Here is a 20762-nt window from a genome sequence, read left to right on the forward strand (position 1 = left end):
AGCCATGACCATAACTAATCTCACCACAGGAAGTGTATGTGTGTCTGTGTGTGTTCGTATATAAAGATTTATCCGTATGTATGCGTATGAGTGGGTGTGTCCCCTCCAGACAATTAAGCAAGTAAAGCACCTGATCTAACAGCCTGCCTGTCCTTGTGTCTGGAGATGTTTCATAGTAGGACATCGAGCAAGATGAATAATTAAGAAGAGATTAAATTAAATAAAAAAAATAAATGAAATGATTTAAAATTTCACCCAAAGAATGTATATACAGAATTTTTAAGATAGTGATCAATAAGGTAAAACTGCGTAGGCTGCGTAAGTTTCCATGATTCAAAAATGGGAAAATCCATTTCTCTGTCCAGAGGTCACATTCGCTAAATACTAACATCAACATGCTAACATACACACAATTACAATGCTAGCATGGCGATGTTTAGCAGGTCATGTTTGTCACGTTAACTTCTTGGTTTAGCACATTAGAATGTTGCTATGTTTGCTAATGAAACGCAAAGTATTTGCATTGTTCATTTTTGCCACTGACCAAGGGTACATAGGTCTGTCATTTGCTGTAAAAACTTACATTTCACTATGGCAGTAGTAGTGATTCCAATTTAATTGAAAGGAGTGATCACTAAGTCACATGTAAATTGATCCAGTTGCCATTTAACATTTAATCGGCATTTTAATTGCTTCATTCCAGTTTCAGGCTTCAGCTGCTGCCCTGACCTTTATGCCCACTGTTGAACTGCTTCTGCATTTGTTGTGTCCCCTGTGTGTGCTAAATCCTTAAACACACAAAAAGCAAACTTTCAAAATTGGCGCATTTTACATCTATGTAGTCATTTGCTCTCAATCTGTCATGTTATGTCATGTCTAACAATACATGCTTTGAGTTAATTTCCGCATGTGTTCTGTGTTCACTTTCCCTGTAGAGCGAGGATAATCTACTTATCCTAAATGGAAATAAGCTAGAATTAATGAAAATAAATACCTTATCGTCCACACTGTTGCTGCTTGTTAGTCAACTGGAATTGAATTTGACTGAAGTGACACGCAACGGATTTCTTTTTTTCTTTCACACCAATTAGCGCATTTTAATTGCAAATGTTTATATCATTCTCACAATCATTTGCAACTTTCAGGGGAAGGAAATGCATTATTTTAATTTCAAAACACATCATATGATCTTTGACACCACATTATCAGGATATGTCTGATAATCTGTTTATGCAAATGTCTAGCTATCTGGCTGGCTGGTAGTCTATCTTTGCATCTTTTTTTTTACAGTCACATTTTTCAGCAAACAATTGCAATTGTATTTTTCATATACAGTTAATGACAAATTAAAGTGTATATGTTCGCTTTTTCATTGACTAAGAGTCGTATAACTATTTCACTTGTGTGTGTGTGTGTGTGTGTGTGTATGGAATATTATCTGATATATGTTCCAGGTGTGTGTGGAAAAAATAGAAAAACTACTGCACGGTAGTTATCATCAGCTGTGGCATCTTACAGCCACTGTGTGACAAAAAAATCAACAGAAACTCAAAACTCAATCAACAGGAAATTCAAATAAGGAGTCATCATAGTACCACATTGTGCCCACAGCATACTGTTTGATTGACAGGTGATCTTTGGGGAGCGCAGCACAAACACACCAGGCGGTGAGCGCATAGCACCAAAAATAAAGAGAAATAATCATAGTTATACTGGCATAATCGCTGAACAAAGTATCTCAAATTATTAATATGCTCAAAGGGGTTTTTATTTTTCACTATTTTTTTTTCCCTTGCTGCTTCTTCTCTGCTCTTCATTCTACTTCATTCTGTGCCCGTGTGTCTGTATATGTGAAATGAGCTGCCACCCCGTTTTTATTGATTTGGCCATGGGGGTTTGGAGGATGAAGTCAAGGAGAGCTAGACACCAGACTATGGCTATAAATCTGTATGCAACCATAAATGTGTGTGTGTGGCAATGGGCCGAAGCAGACAAAGGATCAGGTGTGTCCTACTGCCCTGAATGCTGCATCCCTGCTCACATCACACATACGCACACGTGTAGAGGGCAGCAAGGTTGTACATCATTAGACTGCAACACAGTAAAATTAATTTGAAATTGTTTATGTCGAAAATAATTAAGCATCAACACAACAGGTGTGGACCCATTCTCTCTTGTATTTATTCCATTCACAAAACAAGACAAACTATAAGTTCATCTTATCACATCTGAATAAAATAAACCCTAAAGGCATACATTACTGTCTGTGAATTATCAAATGAACAGCATTACTATCTGCTCATTCAAAACTAGGCCGAGCTCGGGAATACCTCAAAAGCAATGTCTGTGAACTCATAATTAGGGTATGTGTGGCATCTGGCATGTCCAGTACATTTTTATGAAAGGCTTCCTGTCTATGTGTGTGTGTGTGTGTGTGGATTCAGTGTTGTACAGCGCTCAGAAACCGTGGTTCCCAGTTTGCATGTTTTGGTCTGGTGTCCTTACAATACCACAAAGACAAAGAAGAGTGTGTGTGTGTGTGTGTGTGTCTGCTTGTGTGCGTGCATGTGTGTGTGAGCCAGAGGTGAGACACAAGAGCGATCCAGGGCAGAGGGAGAATTTTTCAGGCCTAATGTTCCATGACAATGGACCAAGGTTCCGTCAAGGGGAATCAGAGCCACTGCCTCCTAACGCCTGACACACACACACGCGCGAACACACACAAATCTTCCCCTCCACTCCTCCTTTGTCTCATCCTGGCTCCTCTTTTCTCTCCCCGTCTCTCCTCGTAAACTTGGCTTTCTGCCCCCTCTCCTCTCTTCCCTTCTCCCACCTTAATTCCTTTTTACTAACCCGTATTTCCTCTTCCCACATTCTTTATCTCTCTCTCCCCTTACCTGAAACAACTGGTGAAAACAACAGCCCCTAACCTTAGAGGACAAACACAGATGAAACATCTCCTTTCTTCTGTCCTGTGCTCCTGTCTCTGGTGCCTTCATCTCGCCTCTTCTCTCCTCAACAATGAATAAAGCAGAAATTTGTTGTCGACTCCACAATATCTGTAGAGACAGTAATCTATAGAACTCTGCTTATCAAAAGTGCAATATCCCATTAGTGTTTCATCCTCTATTGCATGTGTCTATTTGTATCTGTCTGGGTGCAGCAGCAAAATCAGGAAGAAAATGATGCCCTGATAAGCCAGTGATTGGTTGGCTTGGGGGCGCAGCCATGGCGACAGAGGTTGTTGATGTATTCTTTCGTGTTAGCATTCTGAGTGTGTCGCCCTGCTGTCTACCTGCCCCACTTAGATCAACCGCCTGACTGTTTGTTTGTGTGGGAGGAAGAGAGATGATGTCTGTGTCTGCGCTCGTTGTGTTTGTTTATATACGTTTCACATACGATCCGGGCGGGTACTGTACCGTGCAGCCGATGCGAGAGCAAATTCTTAATCAAGTGCTGGTCACAAATCACTGAATTGAGCATGAATAGGAAGGGAAGTCCCACAGTAGGAAAAGAAAATAAAACATGAAGGGAGCAGGGTTGCACAGTTTGGATGAAAGAAATCCCTTGAGGGGTATGAGAAGAAATCAGACCTCGGAAGGAACAAAGAGAAAATACAAATGTGACAACAAAAACTAGGTGACAAATGCTTCTTTTAATTTCAGCTCTGCAACTACAGTAGTATCTCTGATGAGGAACCTCAAAACAGCCACAACCACCCAGGGAAATTTCTCCACTGTTTTGATGCTGACCTCCTTTTTTTTTTTTTTTTTTTTAATTTCCAAAGGAACTAACCATGCTGTCCTGCTTTTTCTCCCCCTCTCTCCCCATGATCCCCTTCCCTTTTTCCCGTTTGTATGTCTCCTCTTATCATCTCATCTCTTCTTTATCCAACTCCAAACACCCCTTGGTACCCACCCCCAGTCTGCAGAGTGGGGTTTTACCGCTCGCTGCTGGAATCTCTGGCCTGCAGTAAATGTCCACCCCACAGTGTGGCACGGCAGACAGGAGCCGCTGCTTGCAGTTGTGAGGACGGATACTATAAGATTGACTCCGACCCTCCCAATATGGCCTGCACACGTGAGGATAGAGCACCTTTATATTTGCATAAGTTTACTTGTGATTTTACTACTCAGTTGTCACCAAAGAACTTTTATACTCTATAATATTAACAGATTGTCTTCCTTAACCTCTTTCCATCTCTCTCAGGCCCTCCCTCCGCTCCACGCAACGCCATCTCCAATGTCAACGAGACCAGTGTCTTCCTGGAGTGGTCCGTCCCCATGGAAACGGGCGGCAGGAAGGATGTGCGCTACAACATCCTGTGCAGACGGGTCTTGCCTGATGGAAGGGGCTTGGAAGAATGCGGGCCAAACGTGCGCTTTTTGCCACACCGCGTCGGCCTGTCAAACACCTCTGTGATGGTGGCCGACCTGCAGTCACACACCAACTACAGCTTCCTGCTGGAGGCTGTCAACGGGGTGTCAGAGCTGGCCAAAGACCATGCAAAGCAGTATGTCTCACTTAATGTGACGACCAATCAGGCAGGTATGTTGCGGAGATCTGTCACAACTGTCAATACTTGCTTTTTTGCCAATCACAGCCTCCCCATGAGTTCTCCAATCAGCACCACAGCTGTCCCGTTTTTTTTCCCCCACAGTATTCAAACTTGCTCTGAATTTCCCAACAGAAATCATCACCATTTTGTCATGACTCTTTTTTTTTGCTCCTTTATTGAGACTGCCACAGACCAACCTGTGTGTTGGATTCCGGGCGTGAATATCTGGGTTTGATAACAAAGACACCAGATGATCAAATTATCACAGTATTTGTCCAACAAATCTGTCGCTGCATTAATCTTCCCTTGTGCACCCTCCCTGGAGCGAGTGAGAGAACGTTGCACAGTGGAAAGCGTTTTTGCTTTTTGCTTTTGCATCCAGATTTGTCATTGAAAAAGCAGCTTGGTCCCCTCAATTAGGCAGTACATTTCTTCGGCAACATTTGCAGGAATCAGTAGCATAATGAAAGCTCTTGATTCGCAGGCTGTTTGTGTATTGGGTTTTTTTGTGGTAGCAGGTGTTATTCTGCATGCCTATCAACAGTGATGAATCAGGCTGATGACTTGCAAGTTTACATGTTGGCTTTAGGCAAGGAAATACAATTATTGATAAATTATTGAGCAAAGAAAGAACTTCAGCTGGTATGATGTTTTGCTCTTGTAGCTGCTGGGAGTATTTTATTATCTGCGATGCCAGAGCAGCTTCAAAAATTATTAAGAGTGCTTAAGCAAGGCCCTAAACCAGCAACACAAAATGAGCGGCACAGTGGCCAAACATAAAAGACCGCTGTAATATTGGACAATAAAAGGATGCAACTACTCCCCATAGCTGTAAATATCAGAAGCGTTGTTGGTTTTCCTTTCAAACTGAGATTAAAATTCTGCTTTGGGAGCCCATTTTTGTGTTTATGGGAGGTATGTGCTTGTGTGTCTTATTTCATTTGATTGTAATGAAATGGGTTGCACACAGTGTAATGAAATGAGGAAAAAATATGAGCTTAATGCTCTCCTTCCCAAGTCTTCCCTCTGTAGGGAAGGTTAGAAAAAAAAAACAATGTTTTGAAGGCGCATGTTTGTTCCTGTTTGCTGGACAGATGGTCCAGTGGCAGCCTGTTAATAGTAGGTTGTAGTAGTAGTAGGATGGATACAGTGTGTGTGTGTGTGTGTGTGTAGGAGAGAGAGACAGACTGTTGCCTGACAGCAGAAAGTACTGACGGCCCTCTAGCTGTGTTGTCACTGTGGCTGTCAGCAGACTGAGTGGATTATACCAGACTGCACAACTCGCATTCAGTCTATTGGAGTTGTAGCTGGATTAAAGTTGGCCAGTCACTGGACCAAATGGAGATTAGGGATTACATTAGATTACATGTGGCTGGTAGAGTCACAGACAGATAAAATGTGCTGCTCTTTGGCATGAATGTGGCAAAGACGTGCTTTTATATCTATTGATATAAGATAAATATACTAATCACCTCAGTAAGGCAGAACATGAGTTAAACGAGAAAAGTGAAAACAATACAGTACAGAAAATAATAGCAATTGATTCAGACTTTTATGGTGAGTCAGGTTGTTGCAGGAGATAATGCGGCAATAAGCACAATAACATTTACAGGATAATAAACTGGAAGCACTGGAAGGTTGACAGATTTTGAACAGCTGTACCAATAGAGCTGTTTAGCTGTTCCAAATATCTGGAATACAGATTGCAGGACATATGTGCAAACATGTGTGCCCACATGCGCATGCTTAACGTGTTCAGACGAACCACCAGTTAACTCTGCAGCAAATATGATATTTTGCCAACTAAATGAGGTACAAATTAGTCCTGCAGATCTCTTACCTGTGGCATTACTCATCAGTTTAATTAACAGAAAGTACAGATGATTCGGATTGGAAGCTTTATACTAAATTAATATACTTGTTATTCTATTATTAGCAAGGAATTGCTCAGACCCGTCAGCTGTTACATCCAGACCTTTTTCATCTTCATAGTCAATGCTTCTCAACACAAGATAAATGTGATGACTGCAGTATAAGAAAGAGGAAACACACATCACATTCAAACCTTTGCTTTTTTCTTGTACTATACGGGAAAGTTTCACCCCATGAAACCAAATGAAACTAGAGACCCTCTCACTCGGGGATCACACCAGCCGCAATGCCTGTCAACATGTTGCCATGCCGATACTTGAGATTCAGGAGTCATTACTAGATTATCATGTGAGCTATGAACTTGGCCTTCATTATAATCTCAACTGCGCCCCTGTGAAGCTTTGTGACTGTATCTTGAATGGTTGTGATGCTGTCATGTCGACCAAATCTGCCCACGGACGGACGGACAGACAGACAGATATGTAAACACCTGCCACTGAAAATCAACTCAGTGGTCATCCAGCTGCAGTAGGTATCTGCAGGACCACATTTTGCCACGATGAAACACACGCAAACATGCACACACACATGGACACACACACACAGTCGTGTTTCCATCACCTACCCGAACCCTAATTTCCTGGAGACTTATCCTAACCGTAACCTAAACCTAACCTTAACCCAAGTCTTCGTCCTAAAATGTAATGATTTACATTATGGAGACTTGCATTTTGTCCCCATAAGGAAGGCGAGTCCCCACGATGTGACTGTATGAGCAATACATGGCCACACACACACACACACACACAGACTCACACATCGCCACGCTGTCGAAGGGCAAATCACTCCTCAGTCACTGACAAATGCAACATGTGATGAGCGGTCACAGGTATCGACAGCTTAATGTTGAGGGCTCCATGGCACTTAAAGGAGACTAAATTGACTTAATCTGACCTCTGATCACAGCAACTCTTTCTCCAATCTTGCTTTACATTCCTCCTCCATGTGACACGCCTCCCCACAGCCGTTAGTGTGACTAAAATTACATGCTTTCATAAATAGTCCCTTGGCACAAGGTGGCGATCATTAATTAACTGATCTCTTCTGGTTGTAAGTTCATTGTGTCCTCCACCTTTGACCATGCTGGGCATCATTGACGGATGTTTCCAGAAGTTGTGGTGCAGCTTTTACCCACACCCAACAGTGATGCCATGTCACTGCAGTACGGTTCGGACTTTGTGTCAAGTGATTTTCCAGAGTAATCAGAAGAGTCGTTTTATCAATAATCCGGAGGTGATTGTAATGAACAGTTTAGCATACTCTGATCCTGCCTCACCTCTGTATCACAGATGTAATTACCCAATAAGCATTTTGATCCGCATTGTAAGCATCTGCTTTTTCCCCCTGTCTTGTGCGTGCGCGTTTTGACTGTGCTTCTGCTTGCGAGGGTAAAAAGGCAAAAACAAGGTACCGAGACAAAAGTACCGAGAAGCGGGGGCGACAGGGAGGCTCAGTCAGAGACAGAGAGAAAGAGTCAGAGGATCTGCCGTTTGATGTGTGGGAAGTGTCACACTCGATAAGGGATCCATGAAATAGGTGATTTCACAGTGTCCCTGTGAAGCCCTGCTGAATAATAAAGTGTTGGGTACTCGCGAGGAGGAGAGGTGAAAGGCAGGAGGGAAGGTGGAAAGAGAAGGATAGAACAACAGGATGGAGGTAGAGGGGACAACTGAGGAAGAGGGGGGTAAGGTTGCAAGAAGCTGTAAGCAAAAAGGAATTAAAGGAGGGAGAGGAGTAAAGAGGGTGGACATTAACTGCTTGTTCACATTCAAAAGCACTCAGAGGTCTGGTGCAGCTTAACAGTTTTTAGAAATGCAAGTCATATATTTTGCACTGCTTTGATGTTGCCTTTCACACCCATACATAGTTTTTGATAAGGTAGCGAGCTAGCAACCACCATTAAATTGTAGAAATTCATTTAAAAAGAAAAATAAAAACCGCCAAACTGACTATAGAACTATTCCTGCAGCAGAATAGCTACATTTTTGATATGCAGTCATGCTTTCTGTGTGAAACTGTGCAGGCTTGAGTGGCAGGACTCAACATACTGTTCAGTGTAGACATGGAGGAAATGTCCTTCATGGATCCAAATCATAAAAGCAAACAAGCTTTTGAAATCTAATTGGCCATTAATCAGAAATAATCACAGAAAATCCAGTCTTTTGTAAGACAATGAGCTTTATATGCACGTTGAGAGTTTCTGTTGTAGCTCAGCTCTGTTATTTCTTCATTTCTGGCCATTTGTTTTTCATGTTGTTCACAGTGTGGGAGCACTGTGTGGTAACTGCACCCTAAATGCCTCCATACATTGTTTTTGCTGTTACAGGCTATTAGTCAAATGAATCGTGACACATTACCTTGTGGGTGGTAAAAATAAGCACACAGCCTGGTGCTCTGCCCTTGTGTCTTACTTTTGTTTTAAGCAATCGATAGAAAAGGAGCGGGCTCACTCGAGTGTTTGCATTGAAACCGAAATGAATTGAACTTGAGTGAGAGGATTCACTCCGCCAAGACACGCCGTCTTCTCCCAGCTGGCTCGCCCTCATCTTTTCGCCTTATTATGTCACACCCTTTCAGTAGGAATGAAACTCAATTGCTGTGCGACCTTGTGTTTACAAAGTAGCATCCATTTAAATGGAGTTTTACGCCACAGACGCCTTAACGCAGCATGTGAAAAATAATTTTTAACCACCGTGAACCAGGACACTTCGATGCATTTTATGACACAAAGCGTAAATGTTAGATCTCACTTCTGCATTGATCATGCTTATCTAACAGTTATGCATATTTCTACATACATATAGTCTGTGGAAATGGAATAGTGCCAAAAAGGAATTAAAAAGTTGGAACTGCAAATTTGTCAATATTTTAGCTCTAGCAGTGGCAGGTTTGTGACACACTTTAGGGGGCCTCTGCCCTGGCAACACCTTTTTTATGCATATAGCCATGTTGGTTCAGAGGCTGCAGCCAGTTTAATTGGTCATTTTCTCCCACACAAGGTCAGAGCAGAAGAGGTTGAAGAAGTCAGATATTTGGTCGATCAGCAGAGATGATCATGTGGCACCTGAAGTCATGGCTTCATTTTTGGGTTAAGAGGCATCTTATAATTTGAGTATGCCAGTAGCCCTGATTCAACAATCCTGATGTATCATGCGTGGTCCAGGACAGCTATCAGAAGGAACCTACTCATTTCAAGCAGTGCACTCAGTGCTGCCCCTGGTGGTCAGAAGCCACATAGGTGAAAGGGAGAGAGAGAGAGGACAAAAGAAAGCATTGTGTATTTCACACAGTTCAACACCTTAAACTCTCAGACCAAGTCGGCGGCTCGTGCTTTCAGCATTCATATTACAACTTTTATGAATTCCTGAGTGAATGAAATGTGCTGCTCTCGATTGATAGGAGCACAATACGTTGTATGACGGATCGGTTCTGGGCTGCCAAATGGCTGTCACTGTTGCAAAGGTGGCACGAGATAAAGCAGGAAGACGGGGGGTTAAGTTGGAAACAGACTAGATGAGAGCAGCTTTACTACTTCACAACCATAAGAAAGCCATCTCTCGCTCTCTCTCTCTCTGTGTCTCCTATCTCTCTTTCATTCGGTGTCTGGATCGCTCTCTCTGTCATTCTCTGAGGGTAGTTAAAGGATAATAAACCAGATAGTTGAAGGTCTGTATTGATTTTGCTGATGCTTCAGACAGATAGCGGTCTCGGAGGCTTATGTTCTGCACGGTGATAACGGTTGCTTTTATCTGAGGCCAGAGTTGTTACACTGGAGGGCTGCACCCGTCCACTGAGCAGCTCTCACAGCCTCTTTCTAACCTTTCTCTTCACAAAGTCGAATGTTTTACAGCTGCACGTTGGTGTCAACACAGAAAATGGCATCACAGATGTAAATTGCAGGGAAAATGCCAGGAGTTCATGTTCATTTGAGGTCTGCCTCGCCGTACTGGTGGTGTTCATTAGCAGATGTAACACGCACTGGAAGTGTTTAAACACAGGAAGTGTGATTCCACTGTCTTCCTTGTTGCTAAAATTGAAATGATTCTGGCTCCTTGTCTACACTCTTTCAACATCTCTCCCTCTCTCACATTTCATCTCTCTGTTTTTTTTTTCCCCATTTTTGTCAACCCCCTCTTTAGCACCCCTTTCCTCTCCTCCATCACCTCCCATTCTCTCACTGCATTGGCGCTTCTCAGTTATGTCAGATTTGAAAACACTTTGTTTGTTTAGTCGCAGCCGCTGAGTGGTGGCACTAAAAGGCGTCACATTGGCTGAAAGGTGCTCCTGCTTCGGGTGTTATTTATGAACGCCTGGTGTCTGTGCTGTTTGCGGTGTTTGGTGAAAAGGGAAAGCTCTGACCGAGAAGGAGCAGGCAGAAATGATCTGATGACTAGATCAGCTCCATCAACATCAAGCGTCAAACTTTCTTACTAAAGTAAGAACACGTGTTACTGGAGTTGGTGCTGAAATAATTAATTAAATAGTTAATCAAAAGAAACAATTTATCTAACAGATTAATCATTTCAGTAATTTATCAAGCAATTCTGTGTTTTTTTAATCACTGTAAAGAAAATACATTTGGTTTTTGGACTTTGCATTGGGCAAAATAAGGATTTTAGTTTTAGATTTTTTATTTATTAGAAGAACATTTTACACATTAATCACTTATTAAAAAAAATAAATAAACATTATCACCCTCAGCCCTTGTTCAAATTTCTATTTATTTCATATGTGGAATGTCACATCCGGTTAATTTATATAACCCAAAATCATAAGTATGTACACCAGAGGGCTTTACACTCTGTACACCCTGATGTAACACCTTCTATTCAACTTTTGATTAAATATAGCATGGCACACTGCATCCATTTTCAGAGGATTTATACTTAGATTTTGTTGTATTGTTACCCGTTAAGCTGCTGGGAAAAGAAGCTTTATCTCTCATAATGGCATCCCAGCATTTATACCATTGAAGCGTTGAGTGCGTGTGATTCGGTTTCTGGTTTCAGGCTTTTAAGATGTTGCAGATAACACTTCTGTGCGACCATCCACTCAGGATACAGTTACTGTGTTTGTTGCGATGATTTGTTCCCCGTGGAGTTCTGCTGAGGCTATTGAAACCTATACGGTGTTTAGCATTTGCAGTCGAGGCTCACACACACACACACACACACACACAAACACACACACACACACACTATCAGGATGTTGCCTGAGGGAGCATTTTGCTTGGTGAAAAGCTCTTAATGTGTCAGAGACTCTCCAACTGTCCCTCTGAGAGATGGGCCAACAGTTCAGGTTACAACAGGATGGCTTGATGATTGATGCAAACTCACACTCACTTGCCTTCAGAACTTACGGAATAAATCACCAAAAGAACTATAATGGAAATGGAAATCGTGCAAAGAGTCAAAAACAGAAAGAAATGCATTGTAAGACCAAAGAAAGCTTTCTCTTGTGATAGTATTGCAGCTTTTGCTATTGAAGAGGATAAAATTCAAAGGAATGCAAGTCTAAATATGTGTAACCCCTAATAGAATAATGAAATATTTAGAATCTATACATCACCTGTAAACTTTTCACTTTGTCACTATATTAGAACTGTTTTAAAATGTGTGTGTTATGCCCTTTGCAGACTGCCAAACGTGGGACAGCAGAAGCTCTGTGCCAGATATGTGGAGTCATAGTTGACAACATGGGCTCCGTTGCCGGCACCTACTGAATAGCAAAATGTAAAAGGAGAGTTTAATGAGGCACAGGTGCACCTCATTGCCAGATTGCAAACCTTTTTTCAGAGGCAGAGCTGCTTTGGAACCAGAAATAATCTTAGCGGCTGAGTTAAAGCTCAGTGGACTGCGGTTAATAGCCTCAGAGGAACTTTGGTCACTAACAAACTTGAATTCCGAAGAAAAAACTCGAGGGAAGACATGAAAAAAATGGCAGATTTTTTTTTTTTCCCTCACCCAGCTTGACATAAATAACACAACAGAAAAGAAAAAAAAATGTGATTTTGTTCTCATGTTTCATCTTTAGTTTAATATTTCATAACATACAACAGCAAGCATTACAATTAGCTCTGTGCGTGTAAACATCAAAGGATGAGGTCTCATCAATAAAGGACTTGCAGACGCATATTGTACCCAACAGATTTTACAACTCTGGCTCCATTCCTCTGGTGTTTAATCAGGATGTTATGTCAGTCGAGTTGAATGCTGGAGTGGAAGAGCATCATATCAAACTGCTGGATTTTTGCTACTCAAGCGAATGAGTGTGTTTGAAATTGCATATGTCATTATGTCTTTGTGTGTGTGCAGCACCCTCCCCAGTGAGCGTGGTGAGGAAAGGTATCACGGGGAAGAGCAGCATCGGCCTTTCTTGGGCGGAGCCCGATCGCCCCAACGGCATCATCCTAGAGTACGAGATCAAGTATTTTGAAAAGGTAAAAAAAAATCTAGAGATTCCTTATATGAAGCTGTGTGTCTCTGTCCACTGGCCTTGGGCCACCTGTGAGTCCCCCTCTATAGCTCACATTATACAGATGTTGCTGAGCCTGTCTCAGATGTATTGATTTTGCATCCACTCTTATGCTTATGAGTATCACAGCATCAGTATCCTTTTTTTGAGGGTTATAAATGTGAATGTTTTTTTGATTTCTGGAAGGCAGCTTTCATTGATAAGAATGTAGGACAATCATAGATAAGCATTATGCTTCTGCCTGAGCCTGTTCAAATTCTACTTCATGTATAGACTGCTGGCTTTGTTCATACTGTGCATAGTATTTATATACTGTTTTATGTGGAATGACTGAATAAAAACTATAAAAATAAAAACTGCTACTATGTCACATGTACCAACAAGCAGCTATAGATCATTTAGCTTTGTGGTTTATGAGGAGAATTGTCCTCTTTGGAAACTGTTTTAATTACCACATAACGTTAAACAAAATGCTACTTGTAACTTTTTGTTATAATGTCTGTTTTAAAGTTGACACATATGACTCAAATTTAAAATCTTTTTTCATTTAATGTTTTTTTGTCCACCCAAATGCAAATTGCATAGTCACAGACAGACGTTGTTGTGTTGAGCATAAACCAGGACACAGGACGTATAAATATTCTATGAAGTCACCTGGTTGAAAGTGAACTTTAATTGTTTTGATGAAACAGTTGAAAATCTGTATTTTATGCATTTGAGAATCTGATGACAGTAAAATAACCCTGATCACTCAGGGATTTAATTTGTTCAAACTGGCCCTCAGGATTCAGCTGAATGTACATTCACTTTATCTTGAAGTATTTGTACTGAAGTGGCCACTGAGAAAACCTCAACCTTAGAACAAGTCTTTCATGACACAGCACTAAAGCTGTGTGTGTTTTTTTTTTTTTAAGTTGGACCTGGGTAGAGACAGCTACTTGATGCTTGTCTTCACGTCATTGTTCCTGTGCCCTTCGTCTCTTTTCCCTCTTTCATCTTCTGCTGCCTGCTTTTCTGGGAAGGTCAGGATAAAGGTACACAGGAGAGCAGAGCAGGGTTTGTGGTCAGTGGTTAGCTAATGGCTCCTGGCTAATGGAGGGGCCATTTAGCTTTGTTTAAACCTGATGTGGTTACAGTTGGGAAACTGATCCTTCCAGGCACGCACTCCAACGCACACGCTCGCACTCACACACACACCACAGGTGGCTTAACCATAAAAAGAGGGCGCAGGCAGGATGATGCCCATGTGCAGAATAATTTCTGCAACAACAAATAATCATCAAGGCGACAAAAATGTATGTAAGGAACGTGAGTGAATTACAATAACCCCCTCCTCCTTTCTCCTCCTGCAGGAGCAGGATTCCAGTTACACTATTATAAAATCCAAGGAGACTGAGATGGTGGTGGAAGGCCTGAAGCCCTCTTCAGTCTACATCTTCCAGGTCAAACAAAAAATCCAAACAGCTTAAACAAATAGCAACGTGTGGACAGAAAATGAAAAATGAACAAATATGTTGGAATGGTGAAAAAGCATTTTAGTGTAATCTGAGATGAGAGGAGATGCAGAAGCAATTATTATGCGATATATATACCTCAGGTGTGATTTATTCGGACATGACGCATTACAGGTGCGAGCCAGGACCTCGGCAGGCTATGGCGCATTCAGCCGACGCTTTGAATTCCAGACCAGCCCTTACTGTGAGTACACCTGAGAGAGAGAGAGAGCATGGTGGCGCAGCAATGTTCAGCTTTCACGTGACTCACTCGCCGCCTCTTGTCTTCGGCAGTGACGGCCACCAGTGAGCGTGCTCAAGCCTCGATAGTAGTGGTGGCCATCACGTTGGCTCTGGTGCTGCTGGCAGTAGTTGCTGGGTTCCTGCTCAGTGGACGGTAAGACTTACATACACACCGGACGACAGGTGGGCATAACCGGGAAAGCATGTATATACTGGACTGGACAAATGTGAGCTTAGCGAGGACGTCGCCTTGTCCTCATCTGACCTATTGCTGACTAACAAATTTCAAATCTAATTTCTGACCCAGATATTTCTGTGTCGTTAAGAGGCATTATGGGATTAGATACTGTAGATGGCTTGCGTTTTGTAACAGGTCGGGATTAAGGATTGCTTTTTAGGTTAGAGCTTTACAGTTGATGCACACAAGCCAGTGGATTCTCCTCAAGTCTGGTGACTTGTTACACATCAGCATTTAGCAGACTGTGCTCCATACGTTGCACACTATATTAATGTTGTGTCTGCATGCGTCCGGGCTCATATGACCTTCATCTAACCTTGTCCTGTAATTGTTACAACCAGTTTGTTTTTTTAACTTCAATTGCACACACACAAAACATCCAAATGTGAATGCAAATATTGTATGTAGCAAACAAAGCTTTCACACACATGCAAAGAACAGAGAGGAAAGAGCAAAACAATGTAAAGAGTTGTTGTGAAGACATTCAGCCACCTGTCCTCATCTGATTTTATGTCCTTAAAACTCTTTTGTCTGGAAAAGTATCTTGAACTCTTGAATGTTTTCCTGCTTTCATCATCTTTAACCACATGCCCCTGTGATGTGTCTCTAATTAAGTTAATTACTAGCTATGAAACAGTTACAAGGCTCAAAGTGTGAATTTTATGATCCATCCATCAATTGTTGGATCTGTCGCGCCTTCATCCATTAACCCCCCAATCTCTTTTAGTAGTAGGTCCCCATTTTAGTCATTTACTTTCACAAAGATGGTGAATATGCAGTCATACGACAGAATGATCAGATGAATGAAGCGTGGGGGTGCTGGTGATGTTCAAGGATTAAAAAGCAAATCAGAAAGCCACAGTGGGGATTTTGGTTTAGCCGGACGGGGATGAGGATCGAGGATCGCTCGGGTTTCGTGTGGGGGAGGAGAGATGGAGGAATGCCAGATTTTCCAGTGATGGATTTGGGACACAACCACCACAACCCCCTCCATCCACTGTCTACAGCCTCCCCTCCCCTCCTCCTGCATGACCCTCCAGACACGCATGCATAGACATCCAGACACAGCACACATGTGTAGACACACACACATACGCGCTGATGCACGCATGCATGGGTTGACACACACCCACCCACAGACGCACACATGCAGGAAGTTTGGAGGGCAGGCTGGGCACTGAGCGCGCTCAAACCCCTTGACTCAACAGATCCGGCAAACTAAACACCCCCAGGCAGACACACACATGTAAAAAGCACGCACGCACACAGGCTCCCCTCCCCCAGACTATCCAGCTGCCCATACCAAACCCCTCCAGCGAAGCCTGGCTGTCCTACAGAGAGCCGTGACGGGAATGAGTTGGACATGACCCCTGTGTGTGTGTGTGTGTGTGTGTTTGTGCGCTGTCGATGTGTTCGTGTGCTTTTTGTCTTGGAGAATGGAAAAATAAGGAAAACTCAGCCACAGTTTGTTGACTCTTGGTTTTACAGACACAGGAAAGTAAATTAAAGCATTTACCTAAAAAAAAATGTAAAAAGGGTAGTTTGAGTTGTATCCGTTCGATCTGCATCATATGTTAAAATCAGTCCTCCTATTTAATTTGGGTTGCTTGTGATTACCTCTGATGCCGCTTGTCCAAATATTGGTACTGTACAGAAGCTTTGAGCACACAGACACACATCCGCACGGCAAACAGAGTGAATGCAGGTTTTGGCCTATACATCACAGGAAACACAGACATGCTCTCTCACAGTAGCATAAGAGAAAAGGATATGCTGTGGATGCAGCTAAAAGCCAGTGACTTCAAGAATTTCTCTCATGTGATCTTTTTCTTTTGGCGACTCTCCTCTGCCAAAAGTCAGGGCTGTTCTGTTGACAAGGGCTTTCTTGGAAAAATGTTATTATTTTAAAACTGCAGTCCTTTGCTAATGTCTGAAAAGCTGGTAGCTTTCAGCATTTTCAGCAATATTTTTTTGTAAAGCTTGAAAGGTAAGTTAGCAGATCCTACGAGGAAATAAAAAGCTTATGTTGCAGCTGGATCCAGGTGTTATCGTGCCCTCTGTTGGGCAGGATTAGCTTTTCCGTGTCTGGACAGAGTTGTGGTGCCTTTACTGTCGTCTCTTCTCTGTTGCCCTTTCTTGTGTCATGTAAATGTCACTGTTTGCTCTAGATAAACGGAGGATAAAATGCATAAGGGCGCACAATAATTTGTGCCACCTTGTGCTAGAAATCGGAAAATTATGTCAACAGACTGTGTGCAATCGCTGCTAAATGATGCTACTGTAAATAAACCAGCAGAAACGGAACAGCAGATGCAATTTATGTCTTACACTGAATGTTTCCGAACATGTCATTAAATTCAAATTAGAATAATAACAAGGGTGATGACTGCCAGAACTGTGTTACTGCTGAAAATACAATTGGCCTCACCTTTTAGCAGGTTTGATTAAATTTATTATAAGTCCTTTCCCATGAGGCGCTTCCATTGTTGTCTTCCCCCTCTAAATCATTAGTATGTATCATTTATGCAAGTGTAATTGTAAGGCTTTTTGGAATAACAATAAACACTTGTCATGTAAAATGTGTGTGTGGCAATATTGTGGCACGACACTGATTCGGATGTGTTTGTGTCTCCTCCCTCTCAGGCGGTGTGGCTACAGCAAAGCAAAGCAGGATCCTGAAGAGGAGAAGATGCACTTCCACAACGGTCACCGTAAGTTTAGAAAGCCCAAATTCATTCTGCGAGTGTGTGTGCAAGTTCATCCAAAGTTTACACTACATGTACAGTAGAGGGTTCAGACGGCGGTCATGTCTCTATGAGTTTGTTCATCCCGGTAGGCACGTGTGTGTTACCAGTCCAGTTGATGTTTTGTACTCCCAGCTACTCTTTGAATGACACGGCAACAAACCGGCTCCGTGGCAGCCATGCTGGCGGAGGGCGCACAAAGCTACAATGATTTATAGGCCATGACAGCTTAATATATTTGGCCACATTTTTGGCATTGTATCCAGCTATCCATCTGTCGGCATCACAGCCGGCCACGACGAGTACATCACATCTTACCCAGAGAAGTCAGGGGGAATACCACAGTGCCGGCATGTATGATAAGAAAGACAATGTTTTGAAATAAGTGTTTACAACAACATAAATAAATAATTTGGGGGAAGAAATAGGGTAGGAAATGTGAGCAAAATCAGAAAGTCAAACTACTACTTAACATTGAGTATGTATGTATGCACAGTGTTGTCTGTGCAAGCCTGCATATATGCTAATAAATGAGATCTAAATGGTCATGATGCCACGCATGTGTGTCTGCAGTAAAGTTCCCAGGGGTGCGAACCTACATTGACCCCCTCACCTATGAAGATCCCAACCAGGCAGTGCATGAATTTGCTCAGGAGATTGACGTCTCGTTCATCTCCATAGAGAGGATCATCGGAGCTGGTGAGTCAACTGTGCCTCTGTGTGCCTGTCAGTGTGTGTGTGTGTCTCACAGAGGCGCTGATTCTTATTCTGAGCGTCAGTTTGGGGCTGATTTGGCCAGAATAATGAATCACAGCATACATTATTGTTAAATCTGACGAGGATCTGTTCAGTCAAGCATGCTCAGGTAGAATACTCTAATGTCCTGGAACAGCCTAATTTCACAGAACACTGTATGAAAACACGCTCAGTGTGCAGTAATGGGTCTTGCCTAATTTTTTCATGTTGCATAGAATTTAATCATTTTCTCATTAGCGCTACAATTGTGCATCATGTTTTCCGCAACCTGCATAAGCCTGTCACATTCATAACTGCACACCGTATAGACGAACATTTAGGCAGGCGTTCTATGGAGAACTGACAGCACCTCATCCTTCTTATTGGTTGGATTATTTTAGAGGTGTTCTATTTCTCCACAGCTCGTTATCTTAGATAATAGAGCAACACAACAGTACAGAGTCAACTTTAGGTCTCCAGAAAAGGTTTGTCTCTACATTCGACGAGACTTTTGCGGATCAAGGTGGGCTGAAGTGTCGAGGCCACAGTCGAGCTCTGTCTCTCTGCCTCAGGGGAGTTTGGCGAGGTGTGCAGCGGACCGCTGAGGCTGCCAGGGAAGCGAGAGATCCAGGTCGCCATTAAGACCTTGAAAGCAGGCTACACGGAGCAGCAGAGACGCGACTTCCTGTGGGAGGCATCAATCATGGGCCAGTTTAACCATCCGAACATCATCCGTCTGGAGGGCGTGGTCACCAAGAGTGAGTCATCAGCATGTCTACTCAGATTTAGCACACTCTGTTTTGCTTTTTGGTGGCGAGTCCTGTGTGATTTATATGTCACAGTACATTTTATCGGGACTACTTGTATGGCAGTTGTCTAGATGTTTGGGAATCTCAAGCTCAACTTGTCAGGTTCAGGTTTACTTGTCAGAGTCTGCTCTGATTTCTTCAGTCAATGAGCTGTACTTTGTCAGGGTTTTTCAGCATCCATCACACTCAGCTGTACTTCATCAATCAGGTTCAGACGTGCTCTGACAGCTTCAAATGGGGTTTACCAAGCTCGGTCGTGCTTTTGAAATGACCTTTTTTGACTCCTACATACCGTTGATGTCATCGAGTGACACAAGAACCGCAAAATGAAATGTTATATAGTTCAGATATCTCCAATAGCGCCATAAACAGCTGATACAGAAGGGTCTGGAACACATACAGACAGTATCATGTCAGAATCTTTATTAAAAATAACTCTGCTGTAATGCTGTTTTTTTAGGGGGACCAGATTTTAAAGCCACACACCTACCTCTAACCCATTTTCTCCACCTATAATCGTTACATCTTCATCTAAAATAATCTCAAGAGCTCACACTCAGATTCAGTCAGATCTGAAAGTACCATTTATTTCAGCACGGGAACCGGATGTCTCACAATGGGAACTTTGACATGATGCAATGACGTGGAGAGGCTGAGATGTTGAAGCTGAGAAGATACGTCTAAAGTGCTGATGGACAGCTGAGTCTGAGAGATGTTGAGCTAATTCTTGGTGCAGCAGTTTAGACCAATGAAAAGCTGAACATGAGAAGTTCAGCAAGTTTTGTAATATTCTATTTGTCTGTATGTGCTAACACTTGAGCACTTGATACTTTATATCTAATATTAGACAATGGCTCAACACTTGTTCTTTTCTTTCCCTGGAGATTTTCGAATTTTTTTGATGAATTATTGTCTTTGTAGTGAAATATGTTCTCATATTTTGCTTTTTCAGGCAAGCCAGTGATGATCATCACTGAATATATGGAGAATGGATCACTGGACACTTTCCTCAAGGTAGGACAGAAGGCGGCAAGGATGCTTAAGACAGGGGTCATTGGGAATCCAGGGAAGGGGGAGCGAGGGATTGTAAGGCGATAAGGAGGAAGAGTATAAGAAAGAGTGGGATGAAAATGATTGGAAGGACGCAATAGATAAAGAGGAGGAAAAGTAGGATGATTGGGAGTAAAAAAGGGGGTGTGAAGAAGATGAAGAGGGTAGGAGAAACTAGTCTCAAGACTTAATCAAAAGTAGTTGTATTAGCGACATATTTGGGATATATTAACATGAGCTCTCAGACTAGGTCAGTGTACTGTACTGAAGCAAGTGACAGGTAAACAGGCAGGGGGGGAGTGCCACTACTAACTAATGCTCCAAATTATGAGGTCAATTATCACAGAGGTGGAAAAACATCCAATCTCCTGGAATGAAAAATACATTTATGAGAGCTGTTTGCTGTGGAGATACGCCAACGTGGGCAGAGAGAATCAGGTGGAGGTGAAGTAGGAGTATGTCCACCGAAGCTATCGTTATTCCAGT

The 20762-nt window shown here is 42.4% G+C and overlaps 1 protein-coding gene across 1 annotated transcript in view; it reads left to right on the forward strand.

The window, feature by feature from the left end:
* The window catches only part of LOC121623038 (ephrin type-A receptor 5), a 55918-nt gene that overhangs the window by 25684 nt on the left and 9472 nt on the right, over nucleotides 1-20762 (forward strand). Inside the window, exons 4-13 of the mRNA XM_041960161.1 lie at nucleotides 3925-4080; nucleotides 4210-4548; nucleotides 12805-12929; nucleotides 14317-14406; nucleotides 14593-14662; nucleotides 14752-14854; nucleotides 17582-17649; nucleotides 18256-18381; nucleotides 18990-19175; nucleotides 20179-20240. Coding sequence (XP_041816095.1) covers nucleotides 3925-4080; nucleotides 4210-4548; nucleotides 12805-12929; nucleotides 14317-14406; nucleotides 14593-14662; nucleotides 14752-14854; nucleotides 17582-17649; nucleotides 18256-18381; nucleotides 18990-19175; nucleotides 20179-20240 — 1325 coding nt within the window. The remainder of the gene's footprint in view (nucleotides 1-3924; nucleotides 4081-4209; nucleotides 4549-12804; nucleotides 12930-14316; nucleotides 14407-14592; nucleotides 14663-14751; nucleotides 14855-17581; nucleotides 17650-18255; nucleotides 18382-18989; nucleotides 19176-20178; nucleotides 20241-20762) is intronic.

This window comes from Chelmon rostratus, chromosome 19 (genome assembly GCF_017976325.1).
Source record: "Chelmon rostratus isolate fCheRos1 chromosome 19, fCheRos1.pri, whole genome shotgun sequence".
NCBI lineage: Eukaryota > Metazoa > Chordata > Actinopteri > Chaetodontiformes > Chaetodontidae > Chelmon > Chelmon rostratus.